At 37.4% G+C, this 20,194-nt stretch overlaps 2 protein-coding genes across 3 annotated transcripts; one reads left to right on the forward strand and one right to left on the reverse strand.

Moving 5' to 3' along the window:
• The first annotated feature begins 70 nt into the window (after positions 1-70).
• pkd1l3 (polycystic kidney disease 1-like 3) lies at positions 71-11,389 on the forward strand. Its single transcript, XM_008405135.2, has 23 exons — positions 71-429; positions 2,558-2,683; positions 2,840-2,865; positions 2,951-2,984; positions 3,142-3,212; positions 3,324-3,386; positions 3,467-3,622; positions 3,718-3,824; positions 3,895-4,018; positions 4,103-4,222; positions 4,799-5,018; positions 5,099-5,280; positions 5,382-5,612; positions 5,730-5,831; positions 6,225-6,403; positions 6,551-6,697; positions 6,801-7,003; positions 7,777-7,964; positions 8,037-8,169; positions 8,470-8,665; positions 8,747-8,966; positions 9,121-9,205; positions 10,443-11,389. Exons 1-23 carry the CDS (start codon positions 108-110, stop codon positions 10,487-10,489), a joined length of 3,282 nt encoding a protein of 1,093 aa, XP_008403357.1. The 5' UTR covers positions 71-107; the 3' UTR covers positions 10,490-11,389.
• Positions 11,390-12,390: 1,001 nt separating this feature from the next.
• ist1 (IST1 factor associated with ESCRT-III) lies at positions 12,391-19,054 on the reverse strand. 2 transcript variants are annotated; one of them, XM_008405138.2, is made up of 10 exons: positions 18,950-19,054; positions 18,346-18,446; positions 18,062-18,242; positions 17,900-17,987; positions 17,602-17,685; positions 17,405-17,515; positions 17,117-17,308; positions 16,136-16,231; positions 14,505-14,511; positions 12,391-14,353 (listed from the first exon to the last, which is right to left on the reverse strand). In XM_008405138.2, the coding sequence occupies exons 2-10, from the start codon at positions 18,431-18,433 to the stop codon at positions 14,184-14,186; spliced, it is 1,017 nt and encodes a 338-aa protein (XP_008403360.1). In that variant the 5' UTR covers positions 18,434-18,446; positions 18,950-19,054; the 3' UTR covers positions 12,391-14,183. The 2 variants fall into 2 exon arrangements, with proteins under 2 accessions (XP_008403360.1, XP_008403359.1); XM_008405137.2 differs by having other exon boundaries at positions 14,505-14,550.
• Positions 19,055-20,194: the final 1,140 nt, after the last annotated feature.

Raw genomic sequence — 20,194 nt, forward strand, 5'->3', positions numbered from 1 at the left:
CAGAGTGCTTTTTTTTTCCTGGAGGAAGTTTTCTTATTTTCATATGAAATACTGAAGGCACCAAGCTCAGTAGAAGGTCCAGCCACAGGGCCAGCAGCACTATAGACATGTTACTCCAAACTTTTATCTTGCTGTGGATCTCCTATGGACGCCTGTCTTTAACCGAAAAGTGTGAGACCTGCCCGGACGGCGCCTTGACAGCATCATGCGAGTTTGTTTGGCAAGACGTCTGCTTGGAGTTTGTGGAGGAATCAAAAACTTGGCACCAAGCAAAGAGCAGCTGTAAGGAGAGAGGAGGGAAGCTGCTGAATGTGCTGAATAGCCCAATCCAAATGTTCCTGAGCAACACTACCAGAGGGAAAAACACCAGCAGCTTCACCTGGTGGGTGGAAAAAGGATTCCAAGCAGATCACAGTGATCCATCCCCAAGTGAGTCAAATTGTTTTACTTCTCTTTAACTTATTACAACCGCAAACTAATGTTACTTTACATCTTTTGTTTAGTCTAGCTTTCACACACAAAAAAATAAAAATAGCCTCTTCAAATTGGTTTGCACATGATCAGTTAATTTTTGTTAAGAAAAAATGGTGTGAACTGCATCTATGGTCAAAATAAGTAAATTCTAATGTATAATGTATACGTAATTTTGTCCTTACCAGGTTGTAAAAGTTTAAACATTTAATCTAACCTCAAGTGTGTAGTGGCTCCACAAGCTCTATATGGTCATTATTAATTTAACACAAATGAAGACAAAGATGTAAAATTTATTATATAAAATAAATGAAACCTAACCTAAGATATTATAGACACAGTAAAGAGGCTGTCTTCTGTTTTGGGAGGTGCATCTCAGGATTTCATTTAAATTCTTATCGTCAAGACTGCAACAACATCTTCATCTAAATAGTTTTGAATACGTTTCCCCTGTTAAAGATAAAGGTCCTTAAAAGAAACAATTGGAAAAGCACCCAACTTCTTTATAAACTCAGCAAAACACAAGGCATGTATTATTATTTTTTTCACATTATTCTGAAGTTGCGGAAAAACAATCCGAGTAAAGAGAAGCTGATGAAGAAACATAGTAGAAATTACTTTACATTTCATCTAAACTACTCATAAATGTGTTTGAAAAGCAAAAAATGAAAGATGTCCAGATTAGAATTGCATGAATACATAATTGTATTTGAGCAATCTACGGAGTTGATCAACCAAACCCGGGTTCCTTTGCCTTTTTATTATTTTTAATTTTAAAAGAACACAAGAGCTTAAAGAGTACACTTTTCATCATCTGTTACATGATTATGAATAGTTGCCTAGAAGAAACAGCAATAACAAAGATGCCAACACATGTTTGGAAGAACTGCTTTTCTTAAAATAAAATACCTAGCTCTTTAAGATTGTCATGTAAAACTACTTATAAGCAGTTTACAGACCAGGATCTTGAATTTTATTACAAATTATAGTAATAAAACCTGCAATTCAAAAACATTGGACATGTTTTATGATGGTATTTTTTTTACCCAATAGGAATGTCTGACAAATGAGTAACTGAACACTTACTCTTTCAGTATTAATTCTTATACCCCATCAAGGATGACGGACATTTAATTAATTTAAGGTTTTATTAATTTCCAGTCTTATTCAGTTTTGACCATGAGTCAGTTACCTGGTATCCAGCTTGGAAATGTTTTGCAATTTGTTTAACAACCAATTGGTTTGTTTATATTTGCTACTGCAAGAAAATGTAAATTTGTAATTTCAAAATAAGTTTGAAAAAGTTGTTCAAACTTATTTTTGGCTTGATCAGGAGTCTTTTTCATTCATATTTTATACGAGCACAAACATAAATCAGACCCACAGTCAATAAAAACATAGTGAAATAGTCAACTACATTAAATAAAGAAATTGTTTGTGGTTATTTTCTTATCCTATTTCTTTAGCTAGATTAGGCAGAGAATTAACTTGTCACACAATGATGACATACATATGGTTGTGAAATTATTTGTTTACTGTTAAAATATTAATATAGTGTTAGTAAATTTTGAGGTTGGAAGGCCTCTTTGCCATTGCCTCTTTAGTTCCCTCACATTCAAGTCGGGACTCCAGCTGGAGCGCTCCAAAACATACAAATTACATACAGTCAGACAAAATATGTTGGTCAGATTAAACAATTACTTTAAATCCAAATCTGCCAGGAGCATATTGTTAAACTGAACTGTTTTATTTTTTTAAACAGGTAGTTCAGAAAACTCTTAGACCAAGCTGGTAATCTTTTGCTTGTCTTCTACCTCTGGTGGAAGATCTACACATGGGGAAAACTCCGACCCTCTTTTAATGAGCTTAATGAGTTAAAGAGAGTTAGATTTAATAATAATTTGCCTCTTCCTTATCCTTTCTGAAACAGTAAGATTAAATTGTTTTATGCTAACATATGTTGTTTAAATGTTCCAAATAATTATCTCATTCATTTATTCAAATTATATTTTGTGAAAAGCATAGAGTAAAAAGTTTTGTTCTTCTTGTCCGTCCAGAAATTTCTGACTATTGTTTGTTCTGTCAGGTCTTAAGAGGTTAAAAACAGAAAAAGGGGAAGCTTTAAATGAACTCTGCACATACATGAAGCTGAATCCTCCTCGGCTCCTAACGTCCGACTGCAGCAAGAGACGAGGATATTTCTGCACACATAGTATGTGGAGGCTACCAGTCAAATCTTTTCTTTATATCTGCTTTTTATCTCTTTCCTTTCATGTATAAAAAAGAAACAGAATGTAATTATCAACATTTTTTATTTGCTTCGATGCTGTACTTAATATCCCAATATGTGCAAATTCTTTATTTAAAGCTTCAATGTCTCCATCAGATTTAAAGGTAAGATATAAATCTCACTCTAAATGTAAAAATCTATGAGGACCAGTTTTAATGTCCTTTTCTTTTGTTGGTATTTTCTCTTTAGAATGCAAAAACCTCCAGTGATGCCGCTAGGCCTCGTAAGTTAATCACTTAAATTACATCTTAAGGAAATAGTGGTAGGCTGCGGATTTGTGTGTTGTTTATACATCTGGCTAGTAAATAAATAAATAAATAAATAAATAAATAAATAAATAAATAAATAAATAAATAAATAAACAAACATTTTTATTTCAGGGACCAAAAGGAGTCTCAGTGACTTGGATCAAATGAAAGGAAAGATCAGCAACATTACTGGTCTACTATCGGTGAGGCAAGCCACTTATGTGACATTAAATGAATAAAGTCATTGAGTTCTTGAGTTAAATGTACAAATATTTCCATATTACATGAAAAAATATGCTATGTTTCTGAGGTAGAAGGCAGAAGAATCTCTGACATACATGGAAACAACTGTAGGAGAACCTTCTGTTGATAACAGGGTAAGATGTTTTCTTTCATCATAATCAATATCCTGTTGTCTTATGTTGTGTTAAGCTTTGTCCATTTCCCCTTTTCACAGAACAAATTTATTGAATATTTGTTGGATGGCACAACAATTCTGACCCTTGAGTTTGCTAGAAATCATCCTGCTACCATCGACTCCATCATCAAGTGTAGCAATGCCATCTTGCGTCTGGCTGTACAAGAATGTAATTTTGATTACAACCAAAATAAAGTAAGTTTGTTTACTGTCACCATTAAACACATGGACACTGTGTTGCCCTTTTTGGCCTTTTAAAATCAAATGGTATTGCTTTCTCCTTTCACCAGCAATTTTTTGACAATGTATTGAAGCTCATTAAAACAGCTTCTCTGTTGCTCGTGGAGGATACACCAAGAATCACCAGGACCCCGTTAGGCAGTGTCATAACAAGCGCGTAAGTTTCTTCCCCACTTTCTTACTTTTGTCTTATATAATTGGACTAAATTTGATTTCCCTTCAATCAGGTACAAACCTAAGGAGCTCAGCAATGCAGTGCTGGGTTCACAGGAAGACGGCGGGATCATCAAGCTCCCTTCATTCTCAGCAATGCAATCAAGCATTGGGAAGTATGAAAATGTCATTGCACAGGTCTGTGTGAGTTACTGTCACATATGGGTTTTTTAAAAATATTTTTTACAGCCTTTTATAACCAAGATTGTCTCTCATTTTTAGATGGCTACATTCTCAATCAACCCCTACCCCTCTGCAAACATATCAGGAAACGTTTGCAACTTTATGCTCAGTGATGGAAAATCTGAGATTATGCTGGAAAATCTCTCAGAGATGGTTGAGGTACAACCAATGTGGAAAAAAACAGTTTGTCATTAAAGAACAATGTTTATGTTTTGACCTCAAGAACTAAGCGCATTACATATCTATCATTCATCACATAAATAATGTGATGAATGATAGAAGTGTTTAAAATTTGATCACCCCAAAGCTATACTTTTTCAAATGGTTTGGCCAGTATCACTGCCTGCCAGCAAACTCAAAGATTTAAAGCTTTACAACATGTTTACAGAAAATCCTCCGAGGTTTTTGAGATTAGAGATACTTTAAAGTAATGTGAATCTGCTTTGGGGAAAGGATACATCCGATTTTTAAACAAAGTAAAGATACTGAGAGAGTTACAGTATCTGCAGTAGCCAAACTATTGGCAGCCAATGGCTCCCTCAACAGAATCCACCATAAAATAAAACTTAAACTATTTCATTACATTTTCAGAGATTCCCTTCATATCTACTACAACACAGTACTTCTGAAACATGAAACTATTCTTGTGAAATCATTTTGTATTTGAAGCCTTTTGTTAGACACATAAGACACTTCGTCCTAATGGTTCTTATGAAAACATGTTTTCTGCCTCAGATATTTTTGGACCGCCGCAATAATTCAGCTCTGACCAGCTCCACTGTCGTGTTGACTAAGGACACAAAGTCTGTGTCTCAGATCAATGTCTCTGACACAGAGATGACCATATTATTTAACGTCGAACCAAGCATCAATGTGTCCCTAGCTGTTTTCTTGTCTTATGAATCACCTCCCAACTCCACATATTTCCACAACTCAACCATTTTGAGCCACTCAGGTAACCATCACTATCACCTACACTACCCTTTGCTCTTTGTGGTTGAGGTTTGATGACAGACTGATATGTTTTGGCTTCAGAGGACTATCGCTGGTTGATTACCCCTGAGATGCTACGGAACACATCAGGGGCTTGGTATGTGGAAGCCAGACTTGTGAATTTCACGCTGGCAACAGAAGTGACGCTGAACATCAGCACATACCTTACCAGGTGCCTTTACTGGCACACTAAGAATGAGGAGTGGAGCGACGAAGGCTGCAGGGTACCCACATTGTTTTGGATCCTTCATGTGCACTTATATTTTTGGGTTAGCAGTGGACACACCGCCTATTAAACAGTGGTGCGTGTTTTTCTGTCATGCAGGTGGGAGAGAAAAGCACTCCAGAGCTGACACACTGTCTGTGTAACCACCTGACTCTCTTTGGGAGCTCCTTCTTTGTGATGCCAAACTATGTTGACGTGTCTCGAACAGCGGAGCTGTTTGCCACAGTGAATGAGAATTACGTGGTTTTGGCCCTGCTGTGTGCTTTCTTTGGTCTTTACCTGGCCACACTGCTGTGGGCCTGCTACGCTGACCGCAGAGCGAGCTCTAAGGTCAGACATCTAACATTTGTGCTTCTCCTTTTTCACCATGAATGTTATTAGTTGAATAATTTCTATTCTTTCTACAAATCTAATTGTATTCACTGTAATGTATTTTATATATGTCAGAGGAAGATAACTCTGTTGGAGGACAATCACCCAGGAACTCACTACAACTATCTGATCGGGATCCAGACAGGACATCGCAGAGGCGCCGGCACTTCTGCTAACGTAAGACATTTAAGTTTACAGAATTAGAATTTTATTTTATTATTAACACAAGTACAAACTTCCCTTCTTCACTTAACATATTTTATTTTCTGGCCAAGCAAGACACTACTCATTTACTTGTAAATACTTATTTTCTTTATTGCCACCCTCTCCATAATTACTCCACCCTATTACCAAGGACAGTTAGCTTTTATCACCAGCTTATCCAGTTGCTTGATGTCCTTGTGCTTCAGACTGCCTTTCCAACACACTGCAGCATAAATTAGAGCACTAGATAACACACTTGGATAGAATATGCGCAGTGTTTCCTTGCATGCATGAAAAGATCTATTATGCGGAACCCTGATATGTCGTTCCAGTGCTGTTCCATCAGTTCTCGTTGCTGTCCTGCAGGTCACAGTGAAGCTGATTGGCACAGAAGCAGAGAGTACCATACACACCCTGACCGATCCAGAAAAGCCGGTGTTTGAGAGAGGATCTTTTGACATGTTCCTTTTGTCCACACCTTACCCACTGGGAGAACTGAAAAACCTTCGCCTGCAGCATGACAACTCAGGAGGTCACCCGTCATGGTAACAGAGGCAGAGCCGTTCAAACATTAAACCTTTCTGTCTCATCTGTACTAAAACACAAATGAAAAAACGACTGTTACTAGTAGTACTAAAAGGAGTTTTAGTCTCTACCTAAAACTCCTTTTCATATTTTTCCTCACATGTAAGGTATGTCAGCAAAGTGACCATACAGGACCTTCAAAGTAAAAATGTTTGGCATTTCTTCTGTAACTGCTGGCTGAGCTCTGACCAAGGAGACGGAATGACCAAGAAAACCTTCAATTCTGCAAAAAGCAACGAGATCGCAAGTTTCAGGTAAGAATATGTTGTTCACACTGAAGATATAATCCCTACCCTTTGACAGCGCCAGGTTTAACTGTTCTGTTTTTATTTTTTTATTCTTCTCTTTTTTGGTCAGGAATATTTTCCAGAGCAGAACATCGACTGGTTTCAGGGATGAACACATCTGGGTGTCCATCGTGGATCCCCCGTCCCGCAGTCCTTTCACCCGAGCTCAGCGGGTCTCCTGCTGCATGAGCCTGCTCCTGTGCACCATGGCCATCAACATCGCCTTCTGGAACATTCCTGTGGACCCAAACTCTGCTGTGGTCGTTTCAATAGGTGGCTGCATAGCTTTTATCTTAAATATCTTAATGATCTTAGGAGCAAAACTTCATGCACTTAGAAAAAATACTGCATAAGAAACTTTTGAAAACTAATCTGAAACTAGAACCTAAGGTCACTGACACAACAATCATATACATTTGTAATTGTTTGCAATGGCATTTCCAACATCTTTGCTTGAACATGTAGCATTTTAGCCATGCAGATTTTCAGCACAAATAGGGCTACAGCAATACCACAATATATCATTAAAAAAAAAAAAGAAAGGAAAGACGCCCTTTTTGAACTTTTCATGTCCTCTTCATTTGAGGACTGCTATATTATGGTTGTTAAAATGTTGTTCTGTGTCCAGAACTACACTCAGGTTTATGGGATGCTCTGTTGGTTTCACAGCTCTTTAGCTCTATTCTTCATGAAGGTGGAGAAACTTTTGACTCATCTACTCATTGATGGACGCAGTCACACAATGATTGTTAGGGACTTTATGTGGTCACAAGGAGATGTATAACAAAGTTGTTCTCCCAGAGCAAAGGAGAGCACAGATGTTTAATGAAAGTGTTTGGCAACGGAACCTAGAGTTTTTGCTAATTACCAAATAAAATTAAAACACAAAAAAGACCAAAAAAAAATGCAAGAACTTTACACGTTTGTACGTATTTATTGTATATTTCCAATTCAGTAAACTTACAAAAGTAAAGTGCAATTTATTTTTGATAAACTGAAAGCTTCTATGTAAAAATGTTTTAAAATACTTCATGTTTTTGCTCCAGGATCTCTGCAGATGACTTGGCAGGATGTCATGGTGGGCGTGCAGAGCGGTCTTCTCATGTTCCCCATCAATATCCTCATCATAACCATTTTCCGAAGTATCCGACCTCGCATTGTTTCAAAATCCAAAAAAGACGACCCCGATGAGATCTTCAAGCCTCCTGCTGTCTCCATACCTACTGTCCTGAATGTGAGTTTTGTTTTGTTTTGTCAAGATCAGACTAAAATCTCGAGTGCAAATATTTAATTTATTTCACCATAGGAAACTGAGAAGATGATTTCTCTGGTGAGCATGAATCCGAGGAACAAGATGCCAGAGGTTCTTAAAATGGAGGCCTCCTATGACCTGGTCCCAGCTTTGGACCGGCTTCATGTCTTTATCCAGCACATGCAAGGTGTTTTTTTTTTTGTTTTTTGACACACAGAAAATGGCTTATGTGAGATATGCTGAAATACATCTGCTTTTAAATAATGAAAACTAGACCAGATTTTTAAACAACAGAAAATGAACAGAAACAAAACTGTGGCAGAGTACTTTGAGGTTTTTTTGTTTGTTTTGTTTTACCAAAAAAGGTGCAGAAAAACAAATATGTTTCATCTAATCTTAACCGGCTAGAATAAAACATATTATGTTTATAATTACAGTTTCTCAGTACTTTTCTTTACAAGCTGGTCCTTATATAAATCCTCCACAGGTGAGAGTGAGAGCGACAACCACTGGGTCTACTGCAGCAAGTTCCTCCTGGCCGGTCTGTGCCACCTCCTCACGAACCTGGAAAAATTGGATGCAAAAAACTTCTCCTGTCCAGAAGAGTACCAGCGCGTTCTCAACAACACCAACCTGCTGGTTCGGAAGGCTGAGATGGTCTTCAGCAGTCACCTATCCAACTGGTTGGCCCACTCACACCACTAATTACACTTTCTTTCCTATGTTTTCTCTCATTCAATTTTCTTTTTATTTTTCTTGAACAGTCCAGTCCCTGTGAGGAAGAAGAAGAAGACCCCGACAGGTGTCAAGCTGCCCTGGTGGTGCGTGTTCATTGGCTGGTTCCTGTTGCTCTCCATCAGTGGGATATCCACTTACTTCACCCTGCTGTATGGCTTCCAGTACGGCAAAGAGAAATCCATTAAGTGGGTCATGTCTTTGGGTCTGTCCCTTTTTGAGAGCATCTTCATACTGCAGCCTCTAAAGGTGAGTACCTTAAAGAAAATCAATCTTATTCAGAAACTATGACTACAAGACGTTGCACTTGTTTGGTACGTACAGCCTGGAACTGATTGCTTGTATTATCTCTCGTTGAACGAATTGTTTCTGGAACATTTTATTGTGATGCTTTTGTTCCCAGGTGATAGGTGTTGCTGTGTTCTTCGCCGTGCTGCTGAAACCTGTGGCTGTGGAGGAGACTGAAGAAGCAGCACAGGTGCTGTTAGGTAAGATAATCAATCATATATAAGGTAGGACTTGATACTTTTGATTGGCTTTTAGAAAAATATAGTGAATAGAGTTGAAGAGTCAGCATCAGTGAGTGTTGTTTTCTTGCGTGATCTGACAGGACTGCAGTCTCTATTTTTTCAGTGTTTGTCTTTCCCGCATGAAAGAAGACAAACTATTTACTGCAGTGTGCAATCAGTTTTTCTTACTTTTGTAGTGTGTCTGTATTTATATGCTAATGTAAAATAAAATATTTATTTAGAGTGATGATGTTAATCATTAATTACATTTTGTAAGAGTGTAATTTTGTAAGCGTGTAAGAGTGGCTGCTGGTATGAGCAAAGCAAATGTTTTTAGCATCTTTACAGTTTTAGCTCTGTCTCGCCAGCTGTGTTTCCACATCTGGAGGCCAGGTGCTGCTACTGAAAAGCAACACGGTCCAACTTTATAGCATCTGTTCAGATTAGACTCAAAATATTTTTGGATAACTTATAATAGAATTTAAAAAAAAAACTCCTTTAAAAACTCCCAGTAACTATCTGAAAGATGTGGTTGTTGTAGTTTGGTTGCAGCAAAATGTTTAAACTAATTTATCAGTCAATTTTCATCCAGCTCAGGATAAAAATCTTTATTAAATTAGTGTTCAGTTCTGGATATAGCATGCAAATTTTTTCCCATCAATTTTGATCTAGATGAGAGAACAAAAGATAATTTAACATTATAAATACTTTCTTTTTTGATGTTTGCAGCTTATCCTCGTTTTTAAATCAGTGTTAAGTGTTAGTAGCATGTTTTCTCCAGTAGGTGTAGCTGCAGTCACTTAGCCCTTTCTAAATTTGGAACCCTCACATCAAAAATATTTTTGTCTAGCTTTTCACTCCAGAAAGGATGTTTTCATGAAATATATAAGACTTTTATATAACAAAAAAAACTGAAATAGAAATCTTGTGATGGAAGAATTGGCTTTGAACCAACCTGAGATACCTTCTTAATGCAATTTGACTTACAAATTATTTATTCATGCCTTGATATTTCACTCCTGGCTGACTGTAGGGAGCTCTTACATAAATGTGCCTATCACACTGAAAATAAATACAATAAAATTGTTGGACAACTTTAACTGAGCAACACGATTCATGTCAGATTAACTCTCTTCAAGTGTTGTCAGTGCACACTGGGTTCCTCAGAGGGCTGAAGTGTTATGAGATCTGAGCTGGTGTCCTCTCTGTTTCACAGAGCAACAGGACAGATGCAAACGCTACACCGGCAGAGATGTCCTGTGAGGATACAACACCTAACCAGACAGGGTTTGCTCTGCATGAATGCCATCATCACGCCTGCTTGTCTTCAACACATGCTACTCTATAAATGTCTAATAACACTTCCTGATGTTTTCCTATGTACAGAGTCTTTATTTAGAGGGGAGTCGTAGTCAATGGGCAATGAAATGACTGATTACATATGTAAACATGTTGATAGCTATGTACGTTTATTTTCAATACTATAAAACAATTAGTAAGTAATAAAAATAGTTGTTTGCTCAAAGAATCATAATACAAAGTTTCACATTAGTTTACTTAATTACATGACTTCAAGTTGAACTGTTTTAAATTATGTTGAAACAAACGTTCAAATTAAACACATTTTTTGGGTTTAGTATGGAAATGATAGGGCTTTATAAGATGAAAGAGTAGGACAAAATAGTGTTAGTAAGTAACATACAAAAATGCAAGAGTAGATCTCAGAGACTCTTGTTCTTGTCAGCATGCATCACAGAGAGTGACTTTAAATGAAGATACACAGTGGACGAGTGGGAGGGTCCGCTTATGTAATTGCACATATGGGAACTGATGGATAATTGATCACATTTTCCATTGCACTTCTGTCCATGTAAGACATGCTGAAAGGGGGATGTTGCACTTTTTTTTATCATCTGTGGGTTCTAGGATTCAGTGTTTCCTTCCTCTTGAATGTTTTATGTGTGGGACTAACTAAATTTGAGTCTTTACTTTCGGTTTTCTAAACGCATGTTTCTGCTGGAGACATTTTATTTTTTGTGCTAGATATTTGGGGACTTTACACCAATCACAAAGTTCTTGTTCTTCCTTTTTATTTATTGGTATTAGATGTGTGAATTTAAATAAAGCAATTTCCTCCAAATGTTTTGAGGATCATTCATCTTTTATGCTAACTAAACAGACAGGTTGTATCTCAAATGCAAAAAGACAATAGAAGAATTAAAGCAATTATAAAATGTAGATCATATTTAGTGAGAAAGAGAAACACACCCTTTTTCATTCATACCTGTATTTACTATGAGGCTATGAATGACCAATGTCAGTTTCTTTTTGAAATAATAAAGCACTACAATGAGAAATATCTGTATTCATATATGTACTTAATGCTTGGTTGGGTCTCCTTTTGCATGAATACAGAATGTCATGGAGGTGAAAAGTCTGACTGTGCTGAGATGTTTCGGCTTTAGCAGCCCATGTTGCTTTTATTGGGTCCTGCAGTTCTTCTGCATTGCTAACTCTTAGCTTCCATTTAACAGGAGGTTTGGATCAGTCCAGTTTGCTGGTCATGTGTAGTGTCTCATGAAGCGCCGACTTCAGCTGCAGTTCACATCATCTGAATCACCTCCCAACTCCTGAATGGAATACGTTCACAATTCTCTCAAGGCAAAAGGTCATCCCCTGGCCTTGTGCACCTTTTCCTTCCACTTAACCTTCATAGAGCATCATGCTAGGAATAGTGCCTGTGAACAGCCATCTTCTTCAGCAACGACCTCTTGTAATTTTCCCATCTTGAAATAGTCATCAGCTTTGTGGTATGTAGACCATATCATAACCATGCCATATTGAAAATACTTGTTTTTGAAACTGAACTAATTTTCGGAGAAAATTTATTTGGGATTTTCATTACTTAAATAAACAGAGATAGACATTAATTCACCCTGGACAATCAATTTGTCCAGAGGTCTCACTTTTTAAGTGAATTACTAAAATTAATGAATTATTTGTTAATCGTAAAATTTGTTGAAATTTTACCTGATGATGTATGACTCCAGGACTGCAACCTTTCAGAATTGCTGTAAAACGCGCCACTGACCCCTAGTGGGCACCAATACTTACTACAGTGATTTAAAACGGGACAAAAAAACTTTTAAGAAATCAAAATTTGCTCCAGTTCCAAACAGTCATTTATTAAATTTTTATGTTAGCGTACATTGTGAAAAAACAAATCTCTTTCAACCCGACACATTTTGTGTCTAAAGAAACAGAATGATAGAAAAGTCCAACATAGAAAAAAACAGGGAGCAGGTCACAGCTCTGTAGTGTCAATCTCACTTTACATCCTACAAAATATGTTGAACAACAGAATAAACATTGTTTGCAATCCAGACTGAAAGCCACTCCTTGTGTTTCCAGAAACTGCTGAATCACTGTTCACAAGGCCGCTGCCCACTTGCCATGCAAGCAGTGCTGGGTGTGGTAAGGTTACAGCAATGCGTCATGTCTGCACAAAAATAAAACCCTCTTTATTTATTTATTTTTTTCCCCACAAGAACTCTTTTCTCTATTGACAAAGCAGGCTGTTACTTATCCAAAGCATAAATTTACCAAATAATTTAAGAGAAAGAATTTGTCACATAACAACAAACTGGTAATATGACTCCAGTCTTGATGGATGACAAGTGCTTAATCCTTCCAAAGTCTGGCAAGGCCTCGGATGAGAGACGACAGCTAAGGCAAATGCAGCGGTGGACATACCGTATAAGACCCATGCACACGTTCGCAGAAAACAGGATAAAACGATCACTTCTGGAGTCAAAACACAAGATCCAATCATATGCGTTGCATCTAAAAGGAGTGCTTGTAAATTATGTAATTCAGTTATGTTACAGTATAAGAGTTTGGTAAAACAGACATTCAAAATGAGGGGGGGGGCGGAGTATTTTTCAGAGGCAATAATTATAAAACAGTTTCTTCAAATAATGAACAAAGCCCTGCTGCCAAACATCTTTTGGTTCATCTGTAAATCACTTGCGCAAATAATCATCTATATTACTGTAGATGTTCTATATAAATGGTTTCATACACTTTTTTTGTACTTTTACAACAAAGCCTGATCAACTACCACATAGGCTTTGAGATTTCACTGCTTGCTTTTCCTCAAGGCCTCACACACACACCTTCTTCCTGTCATTGAAGTAGCTCAGTGAATGGTGTCGCTTCAAAATCCTCAGTTCCACAGTGTTACGACTACAAGGACTGCACAGAACAGTAGATATGGCTTCCGTGTCCGATTGCTTTCTGAAACTGCTGTGAGATGATATGATGACTTCATTAAGTGCCCATGGCCGCTTCCTATCCCAGTAGGAAAAACCAGTCGGGCTTGTCTGACTGCTCTGAGACAATGACGAATAAACAGTGGAAAAGATTACAGCGGCATTAACATGCACCAATTAGAGCCAAGCACAGGCTGTATTTATTAGTCAAACCCCAAACCATATGAAAAGCAAATAAAATCTTGATTTGAATAAATAGTTGATTCATTCAGGTTTATTTGGAAACAGTAAAAAGGCAGCATGACCTAAAATGAAAACAAGTGAAAAGGTCTCGGCAGCCTCATGATTGTAATTTTGAATATATATAAATTTTGCTACTTGGGGGGCGGGGGGGAATTATGTGGCCCTTCCGAAAAAGAAAAGACATTTTCTGGCAGACAGGGTTGGTTGGTTGGTTGGTGAGCACCCACACCTTCAGTAAATTGGTCATATTTGTGAAAATGAGGTAAGAATATATGCATGTTTAAAATCTATGTAAAATTACTTTATATGGGTGGAAGTGGGGAGGAGGAGAACTACCCAAATCTGATTCAAAACCCTAAATGTTTCCCCGTTTCCTGTTCTGGCTTGTGTAGGTAACGACACAGGTCTGTGAGATAAGATACGCAGACCAGCAGTGTCACAGATTAGGTCTTCTTTTTTAACTCCTCAAACCGCCGCGTCAAATCGTCAAAGTCGATGTCGTCCGAGTTGGTGGTGGGCCCACCCAGGGAGGAGGTGGGGAGCGTGTCGGGAACGGAGGGAAGTTCTGGTAGGTTGTTGTGGTCAAACGAGTGACGAGGTGCAGGAGTAGGACCTGAAGGGAAGTACGAACAGTTTATTTTTTTCTACTCTAACCAGCCAAAAGACATCAGGAGAGAACTTCACAAAAACCGTGGGGGAGCAGAACACCACAGCTGGAATTACGTATCATAAACAAATCTGCATATATTTTAGGTGGAACTCACCTACAGCCTGAGAAGGAACAAAACCTTTGTCATTGTAGTCATCGATCTAAAACGCAGACAAAAATGCGTCACAAATCGCATTGTCATCTTTCTACTGTAGATAAAACTATTCGTTAGACCTCACAAAGACAGAATAGGAGAATAAACAGAAAATATTCTGGAGTACAAATTATTTAAGAACCATCACCCTTCAAAGCAGATGTTAGGAGGGAGGCAGCGTTACTTCTCTGTTTGATAAATCAATCAGACTCAGGCACGCTCAGAGCAACTCACCATCTCATGTTAGTCAAAGCAGAAGCTATTCACAAAAACAAACAGGTTGTGGGAAATAAATCCAAAGTGATGGCTCAAAATTGTATTTTTTATACACAACAACTGAAAAGCAATTGAGGCGCAGACTTAATTTTTGAATTAACATGGCTGAAGTCTTGTACTGAAGTCTGGAATCCCCTAAAAATCTACGAGATGTGTTGCCAGGTCTTTACTGAAACTATTGTTCTTTTTCTGCTCAGTTTGTGTTTGGATGAAACACAATCAGGCACCATCTGGTGGAGATCAAGTGACTGACCAGGTCACTGCCAAATGCCAAGTCACTCTTACAGTTAAACTTTGTGGCAGCTGTAACACTCAAACTCATCAGATTTAAATTATTCCTCTGATCAGAGGGACTCTGGAAGTCATCTCGTTGTCTCTATGTCTTATATTTCTTTAAGTCAGTCTGATCTCGTCTATGCTTATTGCATGTATCCCTCAATGTATTTGCTGAAGGGATGCACTTAGATAATGTGACACATCCTAAAGAGCTGCATAGTCAGTTAGTAGATGTATAGGTCCTATGTTTTTATTATTAAATCTATTCATCCATTTTACTTGTAATTCAGCAGCGCGTTTATTAAAAAAGCTGCTGATTTAAAAAGAAAATATCACAACTAAAATAAGCTTTGAACCTTTTATGTGCAAATCAGCAACAGTCAATTGAAAAAAGGGAAAAAACTAATGTGTACATAAAATAGCTTTGTTTGAATTTTAGATCTGCTATGTTTGAAATGTTTTATTAAATGACAATTCAACAACACACACGTTCCCAGGATGAGAGACTGTTATAAAGTTATTTACGTGATCATTTACTCAGCCTTCTAACTTTTCATTAATTGCAATGATATGATTCAATGATTTTAATGAAACTGTAAATAGGATCTGAATGTGATTATATGACTGGAAAGGATTTGGAACTATTTCAATTTGGTATTACTGTAAAATAAATGGGTATGTTAGTCTTTAAAGTGTGTTGAGATTTGTTGTAATTTGGAATGAGAAATATATATATATTTACTTCTTTTTTTTAAACAACAGTACTGCAAATTGAATCTGCACTCCAATCCCATTTTCAGTACATAACTGTTAGTTAAATATACTCGGTGTATGCTTAAAAAGGCCAAGGGCTACGCCAGTCTCCAGTAAGATATGGACTTCACTCTACATTTATAAATGTAGATGAAGCAGGAATGTAGGTAAAACTACAAGCATGCCGAATAAACAGTCCTTCCCTGAGTGCTTCCCTGCCCTGTGCGTCTGTCCATCTGTGGGGGTGGGGGTGGGGAGGCACTGACGTGAAGGGCTCAGTCACTTACGGACTCGTATGTGGGGGGAGAAGAAGGCAGCTGAGGGGGCTGCCCTCCTGCTACTGGGAAGCTGTTGTAGGTTCCAACCGAAGGGTTAAAAGGTTCCTGCAGAAAACGGAAAATAGTCAGGAAAACGTTGGGTAACCATCATCCATATCATCACACACAAGAATATTCTGCTGTATTTGAAACTATTGTCCAAATACATACAGATTAAATGACTTTAATAACAAAGAGGAGATATTTAAATAATTCTGTATATCTAAGCAGACTTGGATTTTGTTATATTATATAAAGTGCAATATAATCAATGAAAACAACTGAGCTCTTATGATCACATTTTATTTCACATTACTCTCACTTTGTAAGCAGAGTGTAATTTTGAATTGACTGAGATGACACTAAACTTTATGTGTATTTAATATCAGTTATTAACAGAGAAATTGGCAAGAAGCTCAAGTCCCAACTGTTTTGGAAGAATATTTGGGTCGCTTTAGTGTTTATGTTAGAAATTCAGAGCCAGTGCGAATCTAAAATCTAAGTAAATTAGTACCGTCTTGGTGAATTGTGGGTCCTCTAAGAAATAAAAGTTCAGAAAAGGTATTGTAAATGTTTTTTAGATTTCTCTGCATGTTCCAAAAATTCCCCCAAAACAAAAAAAGTGTCCAAACTCGATACATAAAAAACTAAAAACTTTTAATACAGGCTTGAAGTGGATGGACCAAAAACAGACATCGATTTCAGTCTTAAAATACGTCTCAGTTAATCATTTTTAGAAAGCAAGTCAATTATTATTATTATTATTTTTTTCAAAATATGAAACATGGGCTAATAGCCTGGAAATTTAAATGGTTTCCCATACCCCATTTATTTTTTTCCATACTTTTTTGGGCCTGAAAATGACTGAAAGTCTATTTTATACTTTTGAAGACTGCAAACTGCTGTTAAACTCACAGTAAGAGGTTAAACGAGTATTTTAACATTTCTTACCGCTCCTTTTGGAGGTGGGTAGTTAAAAGCTGTTGGCATAGGCATAGGCATGGGCATAGGCATGGGCATGGGCATAGCTGTAGCAGGAGGAGCAGAGAAACCGCCTCCACCGAACCCACTGCTTCCACCTCCATTCTTCCTGTCTGTATCCACATCAATTAGGTCGGCCTCCTCTCCAGTACACACTTCAGGCTATCCAGAAACAGTTTGAGTAAATTAGCAAAATTCATGAGATCGTCCTTCAGACATAGTCAAAGGGAATGTATTCAAAAGAAAACAACAACATACCCGGACCAAAGCGTCAGGCTCATATGGCACGTTATAGTTCTTAGCTATCTCTATCAGATAGCGCTCCACTAGAATCTTGGGAGGAGCCTCCACGCTCAGTTTGTGCATCAGCTGTAGTCATATCAGATGGTTACTTGACAAAAGGCACACATATTATTCACAAAGACGACACAAAATGCCAGAAAAATATGGCCTACCCTGTCGTTGACTGTGCCAATCTGGTTTGTTCTGCACAGCTTGCCATATTCCTTGCTGTATTTTGCACATAGTTGCTCAGAAACCTGGAGGAACCATTAAGAGACACAGCTGCAAAGACTGACATGATAGAAATAACACTGCTTATTGAAACAGTTATTTGTTACATCAAAATTAAACTTAATCAAACAAGGAATTTTACTTTGGTTTAACTTTGTCCTAAATGTGTAATATAAATAAAAACACTTAGTGGGATATTAAAACCGATTTATTTTTTCTTTTAATTGAAAATGCACTTACAATCTTCAATTCAGACACCTCTGACTGGAGGCGCGGCGCTGCCCAGATGAGAGTGGACACTGCCTCTTGCAAGCCTGGATCCAGCTCCCTGGCAACCACAAAAGAAGTAGATGAGGATTGTGACAGCTTATAAAGGCCACTCCAGTTTGCTTCAGTACTCACTTCATGGACTGGATGAGGCCGAAACGTGTGAGCAACAAGTCACAGTACAGTTCAAGGATCTCCATGGCTTCAACCAGGTAGTCCTCTCTGATGATGTGTTCAACACGAATCCGGGCCCGCTCATCCTTGCCAGAGGACAGGTAATCTGCAATCTCCTTCCTTGCCTTTTGAGCGAGCTCAGCTTTATTTGAAATTTGTGAAGATTGGTCAAGTTAAAAACTGTCACTAATGGCATAAACAAGAGAAAATGAATCAAACTTATTTGCCAACTTCAATGCACTCACTTTTCTTCTTCTCTAGGAGTTTAAGTCGGTTTATGACCAGCCGCAGGTTAACTCTTAGCCTTTCTCCTTTGAATCCTCCTCCCAACATGACGACAGCGTATCTGTGGACAGAGTATAGTGTGATCAGAAACCATACGGAAACGTCTGATGCAGTGACTCACCTCATCATGTGAGGGCGACCAAACTGACCGCGCAGATTAAGCCCAACCAACAATAAACACATGTAAACACAGAGTAAATTAGACATTGAAATCACGCTGACAACTGAAACTATTCGTTGATTATGCTAAAGTCAGTTAGCTTTAGCTTAACGTAAGCTAACAATAAGAACTTGCGATACTTTCAGAGTTGACAAATTATATTTGTTTTATTTGTATAGCCACATATTTTACCACAATGTTGTAGCAGTTTAAGGTTAACTCAAGCCTGATTGTTTCCCAGAGTTCGGTTTGTTAATGCTCAGTTTCTCTGCGTTGGTTAGCTTCCAACTACTAGCGCTTGCTAAACGCTTTCAAAACAAAAACAAACAGACGCCAATACACGTTAAATTATTTTATTTTAAACATATAACATTTATCCTACATAAAACGAAAAAAAGACTTACCTGAAAGTCTGTAACCGTTAGACAAGCCAAGACACGCAACTAATAAGGGTTTCTGTCCCTGTTTCGTCGCCTAGTTTACTTCCGTAATGGTTTTCGTTTACGTCATGGGGATTTTACCAAAGAGGCGGAGACGAGGTATGGCAGGCCAGAGTGACATTTAATAACAATGAACTCCTCTCGAGTTACATTTTTTTAAATGTGGCATTTTTATATTCTCGGTATATATCAAATGGGTTTCTTAGTCATCAGAATGGAACAAAAAAATCTACTTTTAAATTGCATTTCAACTGGCCATTTTTGTAAAGGACTTTGGAAAAATACTTTTAAAATAGTGAAAAATCCTTTAAGTTTTATTAAATGTTTCAAAGTGAACCATTATTTATGATTCCTTATAAAAAGAAAGTTTCAGCTATCCGAGATGTTAATCTTCTTATCCTAATCATCATTTCGCATCTCAAACGTCATTCTACTGAGGACAAATGACATCACTTTTTCTATTCCTAAGCATCAGCGTTTACTGTCAGCCAACACTTATAGAGTAAATCTAATAGTACAGTTGCATTAACAATCAAATGCAAACATTTTCTCTATTTGGTTACTTTACACTATACAGTTTAATATATATTTCAGCCATATGTTTACCAAGCATTGTACAACACAAAATTGTCTTGTGTACATTTAAAAAGAACAATTTCTTTCCAACAAAAATTGTAATTGCTTTAATTTAGTGGTGTATGATGTGTTTCTATATATCAAGGAACTAGTTGGGGCAAATGCAGGCAACAAATTGTAGAGGAATAACAAAGCCTAAGATACGCTGCTGTATTTTTAAAAATAAATCCCACGCCAAGTCTGAAACATTACTAGAAACTACAGCAATATTCATGTAATTGTAATGCTGTTTATTAGGATGCTAAACACTTAAAAAGTCACTTTCATCAACAAAAATATTGCAGTCTTGCTTATCGTGTTAATATTGATTTAGGTAATCCAACTTAGATTTGATGTTGGCATAACATTTTCTTCTTGTAGAAAGACAAATGAGAAAAATGATCAAGAACTACATTGGAACTCAGGCTGGACATCAAAGCCTCATTATACATGAGATTATGAATATTCATAATCTCCACATAAATCTGGCTTTTATGTCAGTTTCTGTCAGGCATTATGCTCACATCACCCCCTGATGGCAAAAAGTGATTCTGTTCTTCAATGTGGTACAACTGTTGAGCTGCAAAAATCAAG

The sequence above is a fragment of the Poecilia reticulata genome, linkage group LG3, assembly GCF_000633615.1.
Source record: "Poecilia reticulata strain Guanapo linkage group LG3, Guppy_female_1.0+MT, whole genome shotgun sequence".
Lineage (NCBI taxonomy): Eukaryota > Metazoa > Chordata > Actinopteri > Cyprinodontiformes > Poeciliidae > Poecilia > Poecilia reticulata.